Source organism: Oxyura jamaicensis (genome assembly GCF_011077185.1).
Source record: "Oxyura jamaicensis isolate SHBP4307 breed ruddy duck chromosome 3 unlocalized genomic scaffold, BPBGC_Ojam_1.0 oxy3_random_OJ106475, whole genome shotgun sequence".
NCBI classification, from domain to species: domain Eukaryota; kingdom Metazoa; phylum Chordata; class Aves; order Anseriformes; family Anatidae; genus Oxyura; species Oxyura jamaicensis.
Window position 1 is genome coordinate 1 of NW_023303761.1, and position 18078 is coordinate 18078.

General features: G+C 50.6%; 1 protein-coding gene across 5 annotated transcripts in view; it reads left to right on the forward strand.

Annotated features, from left to right (window-relative positions):
* The first annotated feature begins 164 nt into the window (after nucleotides 1-164).
* Nucleotides 165-18078, forward strand: part of LOC118157150 (tumor necrosis factor receptor superfamily member 21-like) — a 31222-nt gene continuing 13308 nt past the window's right edge. For 2 of the 5 annotated variants that reach the window (XM_035311400.1, XM_035311404.1), the window contains exons 1-3: nucleotides 165-233; nucleotides 3920-4574; nucleotides 6408-6902. In XM_035311400.1, the coding sequence (XP_035167291.1) occupies nucleotides 180-233; nucleotides 3920-4574; nucleotides 6408-6902 (1204 nt within the window). In that variant the 5' untranslated portion in view covers nucleotides 165-179. Of the gene's footprint in view, nucleotides 234-424; nucleotides 446-1901; nucleotides 1941-2513; nucleotides 2538-3919; nucleotides 4575-6407; nucleotides 6903-18078 lie in introns of those variants that run through there. The other 3 variants (XM_035311403.1, XM_035311401.1, XM_035311402.1) reach the window with 3 other exon arrangements.

The window sequence follows — 18078 nt, forward strand, 5'->3', positions numbered from 1 at the left end:
TCCATCATCCTTTATTTATTTATTTATTATTGCCCCCCTGCTTTGGCAGAGAGGCCGAGCTCCCCCAGCCGCCCCGTTTTGCCATCCCACGTAGGACCTAGGCAAAGCGGCGCTTTGGGGCGAAACGCTGTCATTTCGGGGACAGAGAGAGACAGAGGGATTTTTGGGGCGGCGGGTCCATGCTGCGGCTCGGTTGTGTAAGCAGCGCCGCGGCCGCTCCTGCTGGGCTCCAGGTGGGTCCTAGCGAGCTGCTGCGGGGACCGGGGAAACGCCGGGCAGCCGCAGCGGGGTGAGACTTGCACGGGGAGTGGCATCGCCCCTTGGAACGCAAAGCAAAACTTTGGCGGTGTCGGGGTCCCCCCAGGACCTGATTTTTCCCCGGGGAAAAATCAAACGGGTCCAACTACATGGGTAAGTACAAGCGGAGTGGGCCCCCAGAATGAAGGTAAGGATCCAAACATGCAGGGAAGCGTTGCTCGTGCATGCACATCCTCAACCTGGACGTGTGCGGGTCTGCGACCAGATGAGCTGTGGAACAAAATTCCCGTTTGCTGGCAAGGTCGTGGATGGGATGCTCCCGTGGCTGCCGCCTGGATTGGTGTTTGCTAAGTGCATCTCGAGTGGTCAGGGGGCTGTGGGGGCTTCGTTTGCCTTTAGTGGGCTTGCTGCAGCCAGCGATTCTTGGCTGGTGTGTGCTGCTGGAAGAGCTGCCGAGTTCCCCTTTGCGGGGACCAGGCGCCTGTGCTGCTGTTTTGGCATTTTCCCCTGTCGCCTTTGCACTCTCCTGCTGTGGCAAGGGGGCTGCTGAGTCGACCAAGCCCTAGGCTCTTGGTTTCATTAAACCCCAAGCTAGCTGAAATAACTCAGCGCCCTTAAAGAAATGAAAACTTGCTTCCTTCTTCCCCAAGCCCCTCGCCCCAGGTGGCTTTTTCGGAGTCAGTAACATGATCGTGTCCACGGAGCGCAGGGCAGGAGGCGGGTTGCTCATCTCTGTAAAGTTGCCGTCAAACTTCTGGGTCTGTTTACTGGCATTTGGGGGGGGGTTGTTTGTTTGTTTTTCCTCCTCCAGTGTTGCAAATGCCTTCCCGGAGGTGCTCCGCAGAGAGTGTAGCTGACCTTCGGGGAAGGGGAGCTGTGCAGCCCGACCTGGGCTGAGGCATTGCCATGGAGAGTGTGGGCCAGCTGCGATTTCGAGCAATTCAGGAAATTCTGTTATTTTCACTCGGAAACAGTTTCCAGGTTATCAGCTCGGCACTGCCAGTCCCTGCTCACCTACAGCTCTGTGCCTGTGCTCCGGCTCCTCTCTACCAGTGTCACATATGCTGTGTTTAGCTGCCTTTAGTTGCTTTTTCTTTATTCTTTTTATTTTTTTGCTGAATGCATTGCATGGCTGCGAAGCTTACCGGTGCCCTGCTCCCCCCCCAGCGGTGCTGGCAGCAACGGGCGGCACCATGCACAACCCAGGCCGCGACCGCTCCGTTTCGGACCCAAATGCTCGTTTTCTCGCCAACTTTCTGTCTTTCTGCTGGCAGCCTCGCAGGGCCGAGGAGCAGATATTGCTCCTGCACGGGCTGGCCTGTTCCCTGCCGCATCCCACGTACGTGTGGTTGGGAGGCGGGTAGCTCCCTACAAACTATTGTCCGTGCAAATTGCTCATCGGGTCCACCCGACGTATGGCTGCAGCTTGAAGAGGGTGATGATGGCGGTGCTGCGTAGGTGCCGGCTGCATCATCGGGCTGCTGGCAGTAAGATGGGTCATGGCTGCACCAGCTGCCAGCTCTGGGGCTCGGGACTCATAGCCAAGCTCAGGGGCTCCCTCATCTAAACCCATTCCCCAGCTGAAGTCCTCGATGCACTGGAAGGGGTTTGGGCAGCAGGGAAGGGATGTGGGCACTGGGCTGGGGATGTTCTGCAGGCGTGAGGAGCAGCACCAAACCCAGGTGCGTTGGAATCTGGTTGTACCTGGGTCATCTTGCACCGACGCTTTTTTGTGTGTTTTTTTTTTTTTTTTTTTTTTCCTTGCCCTGTACACTTTGCTGCTGGAGTAATGAACTGGAATCCAGCAGCTAAGGAGACCCCGCTCCATTCTTCTGGTGCTTGTGGTGGGTCCGAGTGGCAGCCATCCTCCCAGGTGGAGACATCCCCCTGCTCCCAGCTGGTGCTCGTGGTGCCGCGAGCGCTGCCAGCCGCACGCTCCCAGCAGCAGGTTATTTTTAGGGACCAGTAGCACCAATCCCAGTAGCACGACACCCGCATGGATGCTCGAGGCTGCAAAGCCTTCCCCTGCCACTGCACATGCACCAGAGCCCCCTCGGTCCAGCACCTCCCGATGCCCCCTCACCCCCCCCGGGGTCTGGTATGGGCTTGTGTCCCCCACGTAGGGCACCGGTGAGCCCCGGGGAGGCCGGATCCTGTTGCTTCTGGTTTGCTAATTCGCGGTTGCGTCAGGGAGATTACGGGTGGCAGGTGTCTGTAGCGCGAGCCGAGCGCTTCGTGAAATCGTGTCTTGCGGTAGGGGGGGGTGGGACATGCATCGGGTGAGCCGTTAGAGCCTGCCAGAGCAGCCTCTCGCTTTTTTTGTTGTTGTTGTTTTAATTTGACGTGCTGTAATTGGCCTGGCCACCGCAGGATCCTTGTCAACTCCTGCAGGCTTGTCTGCTGCTGCCGCCTCTGTAATTGCCACTTCAGGAGGGAGGGCAAAAAAAAAAAGACTTGAAGTGTTTTGTACAAATCCTCGGCCATAAATTATTTAGCAGGTGAAACAGAAATGCACTGCCAGAGCATGTGTTTTCCAGGAAGCAAGAGACTGCACCAAAAATGACGCGGCGCAGCTTGCAGCTCTGCTGCGATGTGTGTTCTGCAGAGTCATGTTGTCGGAGGCTTTTCTTTTTTTTTAATTATAAATATCTTCTTGCTGGCTGATAGCCCAGGATATGTAGCAGAGCAACAGCAAGGTCCCACGTAGCCTAGCAAGGTGATTTATGTCCCCTGCTGCTCGGTTGTAAAGCGTTAGGGTTGGTGGTCTTCCCACCTCAGCGTAAGAAATCACCTTTGGAAACCCGCTGTAACGGTAGCTCAGTCCTCTTCCCTCTGAACTCAGCCTGCTGCTGTTTGGAAATGCGTTTCCAGCTGCTTTGCATGCTGGATGAGCTTGTGGCAGCTCTTCTTGAGCGGCCTTTTGTTCTCCGTGCGTTATTTCTGCTGGCCTAACCGATGCTTCTCCGTGGTCCAGAGGTCTCCCAGGTGGAAGCGGAGGCCCTGCTAGAGAGAGGGCTTCTCCCGGGGAAGGAGCAGCCCCGTGGTACTGACGCAAAGGACCGAAGGGAATAAAATCATGGAGCTAGAAATAGGTGGAGGTGAACAGATCCGTAGCCATCATCTAGCCAAACCCAGCTGGGTGCGTTCAGTTTGTAAAAATGTGAGACCTTTTACCTGTGTCTGATGCAATGAGGAACTAAGTTACAGCGGAGCCCCTGAAACAGCTTAGGACTAGCGTCGTTTTTCCCTCTCCTGTTGCAAATAAATCTGGTTTCGAGTGGATTCGGATGTGGGAGGCTTGAAGCAGAGCCCCTGAAGCAAACCTTACCCTTGCACAGAGGTGTGAGAGGGGCTGAGAACACAACCGGTACCGCGCGCCAGCCCAGATTTCATCCTGTTTTGCCTTATTTTAAAAGGCAAATAACTGAGCAACCACAGGTTAACACAGAGGAAGGAAGTCCCGCAGGTCAGAGCCACCACCTGCGTGGTTTTTGCCGCCTTGGCAAATGCCTGGGCACTGCTGGGACCTCTCAGCCTTGCGAGGGCAAAACCTCCCCCGTGGTCCTGCTGCCCTGGGATGTCCCCGGTGGCCCTGTCCCGGGCTGGCTCTCCAGAAGGAATTTGGCACCGGGTGTGCTAACGCTTTGCCTCTGTCTTTCAGTTGCTCGTGTTCCTCGGCAGCGCCGGCGCTCAGCCCCAGCTGACCTCCGAACAGAATGCCATCAGCCTCTCTGCCGGCAAGTACCGCCACCTCGACCGTGCCACCAACCAGGAGCTGATCTGTGACAAGTGTCCCGCGGGAACCTACGTGTCCAAGCACTGCACAAAGAGCACCTTAAGGGAGTGCAGCCCATGTCCGGACGGGACTTTTACGAAGCACGAGAACGGCATAGAGCGATGCCACCCTTGCAGAAAACCCTGCGAACTGCCAATGATTGAGAAAACCCATTGTACTGCCTTGACCGACCGCGAGTGCACTTGCCTGTCGGGTACGTTTCAGACGAACGATACCTGCGTCCCTTACACGGTGTGCCCGGTCGGCTGGGGCGTCCGCAAGAAAGGAACCGAGACGGAAGACGTGAGGTGCAAGCCATGCCCTCGTGGTACTTTTTCTGATGTGCCTTCTAGCGTGATGAAGTGCAAAACCTACACGGACTGCTTCGGGAAGAACATGGTGGTGGTCAAGCCAGGGACAAAGGAAAGCGACAACGTCTGTGGTTCTCCAGCGTCTCTGCCGAGCACGTCTTTGGCTTCGTCGGACGCAGAAGCGGGTGGAGAGACCTACAAGGCTCCACCGACTGCTCATCTTCCCAAAGGTAATGCACACCACTGAAGCACAGCTGTGTTTTTGGCCATGAGTTCTCATTCCTGCCTCGGTCACGACTGTTTTTAGGCTGTTGGAGGGCAACCTGGTCTCGAGTGCAGATGGTGCTTTTGCTTTTTTGGCCAGGACACGGCTCTGGAGTACATCAGGTTGCCATTGCTTGTGTTAAACCATGCTTAATAAACCACACTTAATAATGTTTTCCCCGAGACTTTTCTCCTGATTGGACTTCTGGCTGTCCTAGTGTTTGGATTAAGAGGACATCGTGTTCCCCAGCTGCTCTCCCCATCCACGTGTTGTGCTGGCACAAGTCTTGGTGTGTTTGTGGCAAACCTGAGCAGGGGCCGGCAGCAAAGCCCTGAGGGGAGAGGGGAGCTTCTCTCCACCACACTGATGTGTTTGTTGGATCTCTGGATGGGTTTGATGGGTGTCCTGATAGGTTTCCTGCCTCTATGTCCATGCTTTCCCTGCTACATTTTGCCCTGCATTGTACCATTGTATCATTCTGGCTTGAATGGGGTCCATTGCCAAAACTGCACCTAAGCTGTGCTACTAATTTTTTCTTTAACCTCCAAGGCTTCCGTTAATTATCACTGTTGGGGAAAACTAGCTTGAATTCCCCATTCTCTCACTTAATTGTAAATGATGTATCACACTCCTTGTTGGGAGACTGTACTGGGGTAGGAGACCAGGTGGAGAACCCATGGGCAGGGTTTAGCAGAGATGCTTCAGCTATGGCTGGGTGTTACGGGGTTCTGTGTGAGCTGCTGTACAGCACTCCCTAATAGTGTCCAAAATGGGGTATTTTAACAGCAAAAGGCAATTTCTTATGGCCTTTACACTTGAACCAGTAAATGCAGTTGCAGGGAGGTGCTGACAGTTGTAGGCTGCAGGGCTACTTGGACCTAACAAATGAGAAGCCTGATATGACGTTGGTGTCTCCCTGGGAGAGGAAGGGAGGGTGTTCCCTGAACTTTGATATCGACCGTAGACGAGCAGATAAAAGTTAGTGTTTTCCATGTTTGTATCCTGGTCAGAGCGGTTTGGCTTCTCACATTGCAGATGGTTACACCCATGCTCTGGCTCAGCTGGGATGAGACACGATCTTCACATCCAAGTTTCCAGAGCAGGCTCTAATTCATGCTGTAGCACCCTTCCTCTTCTCACCAGGAGCTGCTTGTTGATAAGAAAACTCAATAAAAGTGGAAAGTGGCTCTTAGGATGAAGTTGGGTTATCTCAGTCACTTCAGAAACCTGGTTTGGAGTTGATGCGTCCACGCTTGATGGCAGTACTGATAAAATGTTTGTGCTCCTTTGACAAGACTTGGTTGAGAGATACTAAGCCTCTGGATTTGTGTGTTTCTAGCCCAAATATCAAGTTTTCCTTGATGGATGTAAAGCTAGTAGTATTTGGGCTAGAATCACATATGAAAAAGTTTTCCATCATCAGTGTAAAGCTAAAAATATAATAAAAAAAAAATAATATCAGTGTAAAGCTAGGGAAAGAAAGCCAACTGCCCCAAAGTTGCAGGTTTTCTAAGAAATGCTGAATTTGGGTCAAACACAGACTGCCAATGTGCTTCTGATAGCTCCTTTTTGTTAAGGAGTTGCTACTAGGTGTTAACCAGGTCGATTTTATCTCAAACCTGACTTGGTAGTAATCTGATACAGAGGTGAAATTAATGTCTGGCTTTCCCTCTCTAGCTGCCTGGTGCAGGGCTTAGGCCTGCAGGCCGCGCAGATGCTTGGAGGGGTTTCAGGCCATGCTGTGACTCCATGTCACCTCCCCAGTGCCGTGACACTGAGCTCTCCTCTCCTCCTGCAGGTCTGAACTCTTCAGTTCCCGACCTGGCTCCCTCTCCTCCACCCGCGGCCTATGGTGCAACGGGGCCGATGAGTGACTACAACCAGACCTTGGCCAACGAGACCGGGGGTGCCCGAGGGAGCCTGGTGGGCACCGGCACTGCCGGCCAGGCACAGAGCTACCGGCACAAGCACGCCAGCCAAGCTCTGGAGAAGCAGCCGGCCTTGGAGATGGCGGGGGGCGAGAAGTCCAGCATGCCCTACAGGCCGCCCCGGAGAGGGCCACAGAACGTCCACCAGCACTTCGATATCAATGAACACTTGCCCTGGATGATTGTCCTCTTCCTGCTGCTGGTCCTGGTAGTTATCGTGGTTTGCAGTGTCAGGAAGAGCTCACGGACTCTGAAGAAAGGGCCGAGGCAAGATCCCAGTGCCATTGTGGAGAAAGCTATTATGAAAAAGTCCACCACCCCCACGCAGAACAGAGAGAAGTGGATCTATTACTGCAACGGGCACGGTGAGCAGTACCAGCCGGGGGCTGGAGCAGCCACTTCAGGGAGTGGTGTCCTCTCCCCTTTCCGATCTTGTGCTGTTTTGGATGGGCCACCCCATGGCTGGGTTGCTTTTCTGGCACGTTGGGCCCGGTGGTAAAAGGGCAAGCACACATCCCATCTCTCAGCTGATCCTTGGCTTCTCCCCATCCCCGTTCCCTTGGCATGTTCCCCATTCCTGATGCACTGATTGATGGAGGGAGCATCACCTGCTCTCCCCAGCTCTTCTCTTTCTGCTTCCCACCTACCCCTTGCTAGGAAAATCTCAAAAAAAGAATACTTTTTTTAAAAAAAATATCTGCCCTTCCACCTCTTTCCTGTTTCTCTCCCTCCTTATCTTCCCAGTGACTCAGGCATGTGTCTGATTATCTTTCGTTCTGTCCTTTTCCCTCACCCCTTCTGTTTCTGCAAGGCTGAGTCATCCCCCACCCGTTGACAGCACCTCAATTTCAGGTTCTTGGCCTGAAATCCTGACTGCTGGCTTCCTTCTCCAGCCCTTTGCTGGAGCGAGGGAGGTTATCCTTAGCGGCCGTGTCACGGATGGGCACAGCTCCCAGTGCTGGAGGATCTTGGGGTTCTGCTTCTTGGTGTTTTCTGTCCTTTTGGCAAAAAACTTGCTATCTGCTTCTCAATGAGAGTTAAAGATGAACTGTTACGGCTTTAAATGGGGGCTCATAAAAGTCAATGATAAATGAATGGTGGCACAAACGTGAGCAATGAGTGGCTGTGGTCTCCCCAGCAGGTTCTACCTCTGCACAGCCACTGTGGCAGAATTGGCCCCCTTATCCTGAAGACAGGACTAAGGAATAACTAAAGATCCCTTTCCAGTTAACCTTTAGAAAAGCACTTTTAACAAGGGGACCCAAGCGAAGAACGGATTGGGAAGAAAAGATTTGAGGGTTTTAAGAGAGATCAATTCTTGATGACAGTCATCCCTGGGTGCTTAAGTACAAAGCAGGGAAGGCTTTGAGCAGGGCGTCTTGTTATGTACTCTGCTCTCCTTCCTGCTGATTAACAGACCTACACTTTGTTTGCTTTCATTAATGCATTTACAGAACCAATAAGGCCGTGATGGAATTAGCTTTGTGCCTTCTCTTCTGTTTGTGCTTTTTTATCAGTTTCCTTTTAACTCTTCTGAATACCTGTGGTGCCATTTCTTGAGATTCTTTTTCCCCTTTACAACAAGTTCCAACATCTTTTTTCCAGTAAGGCCTGTACTTCTTTGTCCCTAAAATCAGTGGTACCAAAAGCATGGACCCTGGGCTATGGTTAGTGATCTGCAGCAGGGTTGCAGAACCTATTAAATATCTGTATTTGTGCACGCTTCAGGGAATACCAAGGTCCATTACCTCAGCTGTGGTTCATTGACCAAAAGGGGCAGGTTGTTACCAACCTGTAGTCAGTTTTTCTCCTTTCCTTTTTTTTTTTTTCCCTCCTAAGACCTTAATTACCAATTTGTTTGGGTTGGTTGAATTTCTCACTCTTTCTTGCCTTTTCTCAGGGCGGTGAATGCTGTCATCCTGGATCAGGGGCTGGGTTTGTACAGCTCAGGGAGCGATCCAGTGCAGAAGCAAAGCAGCTGCTTTGGGCAGAACCAGCTGTGGCTCCTGACCTGGTGGTTCAGAAGCCTCCTGCAATGCCTGCACTACATCTGCTCCCTTTGGGCAGGGCTCTTTGTTCACCCAGGATGAGTCAGGTTAAAGAAGCCGTGCAGATAAGATGAGGTGATACGTGGTGAGCAATGAGGCTGTGTGAGACCATTCAGGTGTAACCCCATGTGGTGGTTTTACCGTGCTAGGCAGTTGAACACCACAACCGCTCTCTCACTCCCCCTCCTCAGATGAGGAGGGGAAGAAGTAAAGGAAAGAACAACTCACGGGTTGAGATAAGGATGATTTAATTAAAGAGGGAAAAAAAAAAAAATATATATATATATAATTAAGGAAATATTATTATTAATTAAACAATTCAACTAAAGGGAAAAAAAGGGAAAGGGGAAGAGGGAGGGGGAAAGGGAATAACTAAACAAAACAAGTAAAGGCTATGTGGAAGTGCAGAGGAAAGAAATTACTCTCTACTTCCCACAAATGAGCGATGCTTGACCACGTCCTTGAAGCAGGGCCTCAACGCACGTAGCCGGTGTTCGGGAGGAGGACAGACGTTTTCGCAATGAGAGCCCACCCCTCCCCTCTTCTTCCTTTTTCCACCTTTTATTGCTGAGTGTGACATCATATGGTATGGAATATCCCTTTGGTTGGGTTAGGTCAGCTGCCCTGCTGATGTTTCTTTCTCACTTTTTGCCCACCCCCTAGGAGGGTCAGAGAGAGTCCTGATGCTGTGCCAGCACTTCTCAGCAGCAGACACAACACCGGTGTGATCCCACTGCTGTTCTAGCTCCAAGTGCAGAGCGCAGCACTGTATGGGCTGCTGCAGGGAAAGTTAACATCCCAGCCAGACCCAGTACACCCCACCTTCACAAATCCTATCATCCTTTTGGGGGATGGAGTAATTCATGGGTTGCTTCCCAGTAATTCATCCTTTGCTTCCCAGGACACATCTCCTCTTCCCTCTGTCATCTTTTAACAGCTGAATTCAGCTAGTGCATCAAATTCATAACGTGTTTGCTAAGTTCACTCTCCGTCTTGGGAAACAAGGTGAGGTAACTGCAGAAGTAGCCCTTGGTTAATGATCTGGCCTGGTATCTGATCAGCCCCTTCAATCTGGAGGTGAGAAATTTCCAATTTCTCAGGGCTCCAGTGGGGTTTTGCACAATCCTCCCAGTGGTCACGCCGGTGCCTGCTTGTCCAGGTGGCCTTGTGGCTTGCTCCTGCCGTCAAATGTCCTCAGCTGAACTTCTTGCTGCAAAGGCAGAATGAGCACAAACCAATTAATGCTTTGTCTTGCTTTAAGGGCAGCTTGGACGTTGCCTAAATCATGTTGTGTTTAGCTGGATCTGCCCTGCTCATTAGTTCCTCTTTGGTGGTGCTCCACTGTGCCGGATATGTAATTTTTTCTTCTCCACGGCGGTGTAGAAATCGCTCTTTGTTTTCTTGTGTTGAAAGATCTAGCTCTTTAAGACTTTATTTACTTGAAATGAGAGGAATCGTAGTAAAACAGAATTGACCTTTTTATTTTATTTTTTTAAACAGCTGGCCATACAGCCAAGGTATACTGCAGAGCTGAAGCACCACGGCTTAGCTTTCTGCTGCTCGAGCAGTCCTTGTACCCAAACCATGCTTTGCAGGCTGCCTCCTTAAGCAAAATTTCAGACAAGGGTCAACATAGCCCAAAATGAGCTTAAGGCCGTAGCAGAGAGGAAATCCCTTTGACCTCCCCACCTGTACAGCAGCAGGGTTGCTCCAGCAGGGTGTCAGGGCATTTATTGCCTACGTAAGAGTTGCGCATGGTCTCCCCCCTGCTTCCTCCTAGTTTTCCAGCTCCTCCCTCGTAATCCTTTCAGTAAACAGCTTTAAGCTCTGAAAGGGAAGATGTGCTTGGATGTGGGTGCCCCAACCTTGGCACGGAGGAGCTGTGTTTGGGGAGGTGCAGCACGGTGGTGCCGGAGGGATCAGGGTGGCCAACCTCAAGGGTTTTGCCCCCTCTTTTTTTCATTTTTTTGAAGATTTTAATATTGATCCCTTTCAGCTGGGTGTAGTAATCAGGGCAGCACTAGCAGTGCTCAGTGATGGAGCATAAGCATCTTGCTTGGGCAGGCTCCTTCCTGAAAGAGAAGGATTTGGGGGTGGGAGTGTGATATTTGTCTTTATTAATATTTTTTGCAAGAGTCTTTCTGTAGTAATACTGCAATTAACTCATCCGCACGCAGGATCTGCAGCGTTAAATTATTTCTACCCACGTTGTTGCTGCTTTGACAGACCTCAGTGGGAGCAGTGGCTCAAATCCCGTTCCTGATGGCACTCGGTACCAAATCGCTGAAGTATTTGCGATGCGCTTGCAATCCTCGACAGCGGCTGTTACTGGGGGCATTTTGCTTGTCTTTATCCTCCTGTGAGCAGGTGTCTGCTGCCCAAGCTTCCCCTGGTCATAATATGTGCCTTAAATAACAGCATATGCCTAAAATTAGAGGTGGCTTGGGAGGATGGTGTTAAAACGAGCTGTGCCCTCAGCATGGACACCTTCCAGCTAAGGCAGCAAATGCCAGCGATTCTCACTGGGTTAAATGGCTCGGAGGTTTGGGAAGAGATCACAGTGCCTGCTGGCCTGAGCTAGCACCGCTAGCATGTCCCCTTATCTGTCCCCACTGCGGGGGCTTTTTTGGCTTCCCCCAGAGCCTCCAGGTCTCATTTGATGGGATCTAAATGAGGAGCAGTACCGATGGTGCGGTTGGATCTCTGGCTGCTTCACCTGGCTCACTTCTTCTGCCCTGCAGGTGGCAATGGGAAGGGCATTTTGCCCAACATTTCCAAAGAAAAGTGGTGGTGGTTAATTATTAGTGTGGGTACAGGGAGGTGGATGTAACCTCGTGGGACTTTCTTTTGGAAGACCAAGAGCAGCCCTGCCTACTGGAGACGTTTTCTTCTAGACAGTCCCTTTATTTTAGCACATCCCCCTTCCATGTCTTCAGCTGTTTCCAAAGGTGAGGAACTGAATGAGTGGAGCCCTTTTGGTAAAAATAGAGAATTCAATTTTTAGTAAAAAATAAGAAATTGAAGCCTGGCTCTTGCAATCTTTGGCGTTTCCAAGAATTACATCAGTCTGCACTGAACATGAGGATGGGTTTGAAGTAACCTTTCAGAAATTCAGGGTAGCGTTGCCTTTTTGACTTCCACCTCTTGAGTAGCAGTGGGTGAAAGGCAGGGAGTGAAATGAGCTGCATAAAAAGTGGCCTTTTGGGGTAAAACCTCCTGTGTATAGAAGCAGCTGCCTGAAAAGCCGTGCTGAGAGGCAAGGGGAAGATTTGGTGATTTTGGGAGCTGAAAGACAGGAGCAGATCTTGACAGTGCTGGCTTGGCAGGAGATGCCACTTGCCTTTCTTTCTTTTTTCCTTCAAGTCTGGTAATTGCACGTTATTGCAGTGGGTGGCGAGACCAAAGCCAGGAAGCCTCTGGTTAAATAATCAAGAGAAATAAGCTGCAGAGCTGTTTGCAGCAGGGCTGGGGCTGAGGCTTGGCTGCAGGTAGAAGAGCCCTTGCTGGAAACGGCTCTGGGTCCTGGTCCCGTCTGAATGCAGAGCAGGGAGCAGAGAGGTGATGCTGGGGAGGTGAGGAGCATCGGGGTGTGGGGTCTTGGTTTTTGGGATGTTCTGCTGCCAGCAGACCAGGGACTGCATTGCTTCTCCTTTTGCACATCTGCAGAGCCTGGGGAGGGGTGTAGAAGTTCAATCAGTCTCACACTGTGACCTCAAGGACCGCAGCGAGGGCTGAGATGGCCAGCAGCATTTCCCAGGGGCAGATGTGCCTGTTGCTGCCAACAATTTATTGATCGAGGAGCCGCTCTGCGCCTGGGTGCAAACGTGCCTCTGGCAGGGCTGAGGGATTAATGTCCCTCTGCCTGCCAAAATGGAGAGGCAGAAGGGTTTCCTGTTTTTTAAAGCTGTCCTTCCTCTGGTATCTGCAGGTGTCTGGCCCTTGAATGTCATCCTGTCCTCTTCAAAACGAGACCCAGAGAAAGGGAGCTTGAGAAATGGATAGGGCAGGGATGAGCCAGGCACCCAGAGGAATATGGGTGCTGTGGGTACCTCTGAGCTGTAAAATGTTGGAACAGGCTGCCCAGGGAGGTGGTGGAGTCACCGTCCCTGGGGGTGTTCAAGGAGAGGTTGGACGTGGTGCCTGGGGACATGGTTCAGTGGGTGACATTGGTGGTAGGGGGATGGTTGGACCAGGTGATCTTGGAGGGCTTTTTGAACCTGAATGATTCTATGAAATCCGAAGTAAATGAAATGAAAACACTGTGGGGATGCTCCATCACTGGGATGCACAGAGCCCTGCATGTCCTGCCCCCATGAAGGTGGGATGCTCTGTGTCAGGGTGGGATAAAGCAGCCCTTTAACTCCAGCAACACAGAGCTCTGCCATGGGAGCCTTGGGGTGATACCTGATGAGTTTGAATCAGTGTTCCTCAAACCACTCAGCTTTTCGACTTGGCTCAGGTTTGCCCCCAAACTGACCTTTTTGGGGCTGACCACAGCTTGGTGGTGAAAGGGAGCTGTGGAAAACACAAATGAGGGAGAGCGACCGCTGTTCTGCTTAGAGGGAAACCTAATCAGGGGTGGGTTTATTATGTCTTGCTCCTGAGTCTTATTGCATTAGCAGGCCAGGAGATGGGTGCTTGATCACTTCTAATGCACGCTGCTACACCAGCCATCTGTCTGCATTGTGCGCAGGGCTGCCCCAGAAGATGGTCCGTTTGCTTCAAAATCTGCTCAAAAAAATACTTCAAAAATAAAAAAGGTCAAAATCCTGGATATTTTAATAAGGAGTATGAAGAATGGGGATTTGTGCCTGCCCATTAAGGCACGGCTGAGTGTTAATGGCACAGAAATTCAGCTTTTCTTGCAAAAAAACCACACGTGAGACTTTTTTTTTTTCAGAAAACCGTGTACCAGCTTCTGTGTGGGGAGAGCTGTGATTTCTCACCTCTGTAAGGCCCTAGCACATAACTTGTCAAGTAATGAGGCGGACTTTCCCCGCTTGCCAGGGCTTCATCTCGGGGGGGAGGGAGGGATAAAAAATCAGCAGGGGAATTTAATCCTCAGGCTGGCATCTGTGTGTCTGGGTATTTATGACTCTGGCTGCAGCAGTGTGCTTGCTCAGGGTTACCTGCCTGTCCAAGGGAGTTATAATGAAGATTAACTCTGCAAAAGCTGTTTAAAATGTAATAATTATGTGGAATGCTTACACTGACCGTTCCCTTTTTAACTGACCGTTCCCTTTTTAACCAAAGGAAGAGCAGCTCTGCCTGGCCGCATTTCTCTGCAGCATCCCAGGCAGATGGAGGTCGAGAAGAGATGTGCAGGGAGACCTTGCCACGGAGGTGGGCAGGTTGTGCAGGTCTCAGGGGGTCAGGACCAAGGCTGGTGCTGGTTCCAAAGGTGTGATGGAGAGCCTTAATGCTCCTGCCCAGTGTTGACCCTCTAGTTCCCCAGTCTGAACACATCTGTAACCTCCCACAGATGATCACAAGCCTTCCTCGACTGTCTTGGTGGAGCTAGTTTCCAGAGAGGGTGTGGGAAGTGTTTGTCAGGAGTCCATTTCCTGCCCTGCAAGATTTTTGGTTTGGAAAAAAAAATAAAAAAGAATAAAAAAATAGAATATGGTTAGTGGTTTGCTGCCCAAACGGTGCTCGCTGAGGATGTGAATCACTGGCTCCTCAGAGGATCTGATACCAACACCGACCATGGGAAAAACCAGCACATTGCTCAGAAGTCCTCATAAAAGTGTCCTTTCCGCATGTCTTGTTCACATGCAAGTTTTCCGAAACTTATTTAGGATTGGGATTTGTGGTAAGAAGATTGATCTTCCAGTAACTCCCCCTGTTTTGGGGAGGGTGGTGAAAATTCCTTATTTTGGGGAAGGTCTTTGCATCAATCCGAGTCTGGGGATTTCAAGCCCAAGCTGTGGACAGCTGGGATTTGGATGTGCTGCCTCCTGGCTGACTCGCAGGCTCTCGGCGTCTTTTTGGAGGTAAAAATAGGCTGCTGGGGCTGTGTTCCGCATGAGTCAGGAAGATATTTGAAGGAGGTAGGTGGGATGAGCTCAGGAGCAGAGCTGGGCTAGCAGCGATGCAAAGCTTTTATCTAAGCATTGGGCTGCATCAGAGCCGTTCTCCTGCCTGGCTCGCGCACGTTTTGGCTCTGCTGCCCGCCCGTGATGCTCCTCCATCCTTGAGATATGTGCAAATGTCAAAATCTGTCAGCCTGACACAGGATTCATCACTCGATGTGCCACCATGTGCTCAAAAAATGGCGAGTGGAGAAGGAGAAGGTGGTACAAGGGCAACCCTTGCCATGCAGGGCTTTCTTTTTCTTGCCACTGTCACCTTTCTGGTAGAGAAGAGATGATTTTTTTCAAAGGTTTCCTTACAGGAGGGCTGGGTTTTGTTAATAATCAAGCTGTTAGCCTGCTTGTTGGGTGGGTAGGGCCATTAATATCAGAGCTGCACTGCCCACTGGTTGGCTCGGTCCCTGCTCATGGAGCTCAGTCTCTCCCAAAATCCAAATAAATGAAGCTGGCCTGAGGACCACAGGCATCTCTCTAGGTAAGACCACGTGCTGTAGGTGGTGGAGGATCTCCTCGGCTTCCCTCCCTATTCATTTAACGAACACAGCTGATGCGTTAACCCCCTTCTCCTTCGTTATTAGAGGGACATCAGAAGGGCTTAGGAGGGCTCCGTAGACCTGAGCATGAGATTTTCCCTTAAAGGCAGCAGTTTCCCAGCCAAAGCTCTCCTGAAGAATACCAAATCACACTTGCCTTGAGCTCTGAAAATGAAAATGATGGCAGCTTTTTGCTCATGAGAGGGTGGGGAGGGGGAAGGAACCGAAGTTTCACTGTGGTTAGGTTGTGGTTAGACTTCTCCGTGTGCTCTTGGGTAGATGGGTGCGGCCTTCTGGCAGGGTACCCCTTCAACTCCAATTGAATTTGTTGGCAGATGTCAGCCAGCGATGGCAGGACAGTGGTCTCTTGAAGGCTTCTTGCATGGTCTGAGATTGAACAGTCATGGAAGAACTGGGTTTGTTGCCAACCTGGAAACAGCTGCGCTACAGAAGATGAGGGAGATTTGTCCGATACAAGCTCAAGAGGGCTATGAAAGCATATGAAAGTTCCGTGTGCTTTTTTGGCTATCTTGGTGGCTTTTATGAAAGGCAGCAGCTGAACTGTGAACCACAGAGAGGCATGAGATGTGCAGAGGAGATGGAAATGCAGGGGGGAAAAACGCTGAATCTGATTCAAAATAAGCAACTGAAAGTCAGGTCGTGGGCGAAACAGCATTTATCACAGAATTATAGAATAGCTTGGGCTGGAAGGGACCTTAAAGGCCATCCAGTTCCAACCCCCTGCCATGGATGGGGACACCACCCACTAGATCAGGTCACCCAGTGCCCCATCCAACCTGGCCTTGAACACCTCCAGGGATGGGGCATCCACCGCTTCTCTGGGCAACCTGTTTATATTTATGTGTATATATATATATTTGTTTGTTTTACGTGTGTTTTTTGGTATATCTTATTTATATTTATTTTTTTCATTTGTGTGAAAGATTGGGTGGAGATGAGCTGGAGGCAGGATGCGGAGCTGCCACAGCAGTTCCTGCATGCGTATGCACACCCTCGGGCATGGTGTTTACCTGTACACTTGCTGAGCTCGGCTGTGGGCCATATCCTGCTAGGCTGGATCTGCACAAATAGACCTGGCAGCGAACAAGTGAGCCCCTGGGCAGGTCTGAGCTGTCTCTGGGTCTTGCTCCAGGCTGTCGTGCTGGGTGCCTGGTGGCTATGGTCAAGCCACGACCATTCTATCCGCACCCCGACATTTCCTTTGGGCTCACAGAGGTGCCATCCTGTGTCAGCACACTTGAGGCAACCCCAAAGGCACTTCAGATCAGCCATCCCTTTGCCAGGATCCTTTACTTCTGCACTGCAGCTCTCTTCTAGGGAGCAATACCCATGCGGTTTCCTGGCAGATGAATTAAACACTGTGTTTAAACATAATTCATTAATGTCTACAGCAAATCTGCTTTTGTCTTAATGTTAAAAAATAACTAGTAAGGTTGGCTTTCTTTGAAAAGCTTTGCCTCAGGTAGCAAGTCAGGGTGGTTTTGGCATTAAAATACTGGGTGTTTCCACGGAGAAGCTCACCATGATGTTTGGATGGGTGAACAGGACGTGCATCGATATCCTGGCCGCAAGCCTCCTGAGATGCGACCACAGGGCCTCCTGCAGGAGGGAGGGCTCCTCAGGCTGTTCTCCATTATCCACGAGCTCAGAACAGCTCTATATCATGTCCATGTGGTTGTGACCATGGGGAGTATGAAATGGATGGGTTAAAGCTCTGCTCCTTCTAAGCTCAACCATTTTACGTGGGATTACTCAGCTCTGAAGGGCTTCAATGACTGCCTCCAGCTTCAGCACGTGGATGAACGTGGTCGGCAGGTGGGGAGGATCTGAGGTTTCTTGTGCCATGCTGCTGGTAGGACAGGAGAGCACAGATTTCATGCAGGTGAAATGAGAAACACATGTTGCATCCAGGTGGGTACCATCCCATCCTATCCCATTGGGAAGCTCTGGCCCTATTAGTGCTCCAAGGAGTGACTCCATAAGGGTCCTGGAAATATGGAAGTAATAGGACTGTAAGCTTATTAGAAGCATTAACATTTTATTTTAGTTTTGAACAACTGAATTAAGTTACTGTAAATGGCTGGAGCAGTAATAGTTGGCAGCATGCAGCAGCAACTTGTCATGTACTGGGTGTAATCTTATTTTTCATAACAGAGGGAGTAAATGGCTTTCTAACTGACTCGAGCCAAATCTGTGCTGAAGTCTGTCTCTTCCATATCTCTTCGGGGTTTTGTTTGCACAATATTGTAGTGGATGTAGCGAGCATATGGGGCTTAAATTCATTTAATAGTTGCAAGAAAATGAGTTTAAGGTTCTTATAGTATTAAGGTAGAAATTTCCAAATTCATTTTTAATGGAACATTTGTTCTCTAAAGATTATTACACGCCATTAGGTTCTCCGCTGCGCAGTGCGTTCTGGTGCCCTGGGATATCACTGCCAGGAGATACAAACATGTTTGTGGGGCCACTTTATTGAACTGGGAGATTAAATACACCAAACTGGAAAATGTCAGGAGGTGCGTTTATGCTTGGTGCTGTAAATCTCGTTGGGGAACATCCGGACAAGATGCCGTGTAAAACCAGTGCAAATCAAGTTTCGGCTGGCTGAAAACTTTCCTCCCCGCCGCAGTGGCTGTAAAGGCTGGGATTTATCAGCGCTGAGTGCGTAGGTGGGAGCAGTTGATACGGGGTTCTTTCCTTTCCTGGGAAGTCTCGGTGCACTGCACGGGTTGTAAAACAGCAATTGCATTTTAATGCTGCCTACCGTCGGGCAGTGTGCCACAGGGACCCTACATGAGCAGCACCAGCCCTGCTCGTCCCTTTTTGCATTGCCACCTCTATCCTGGT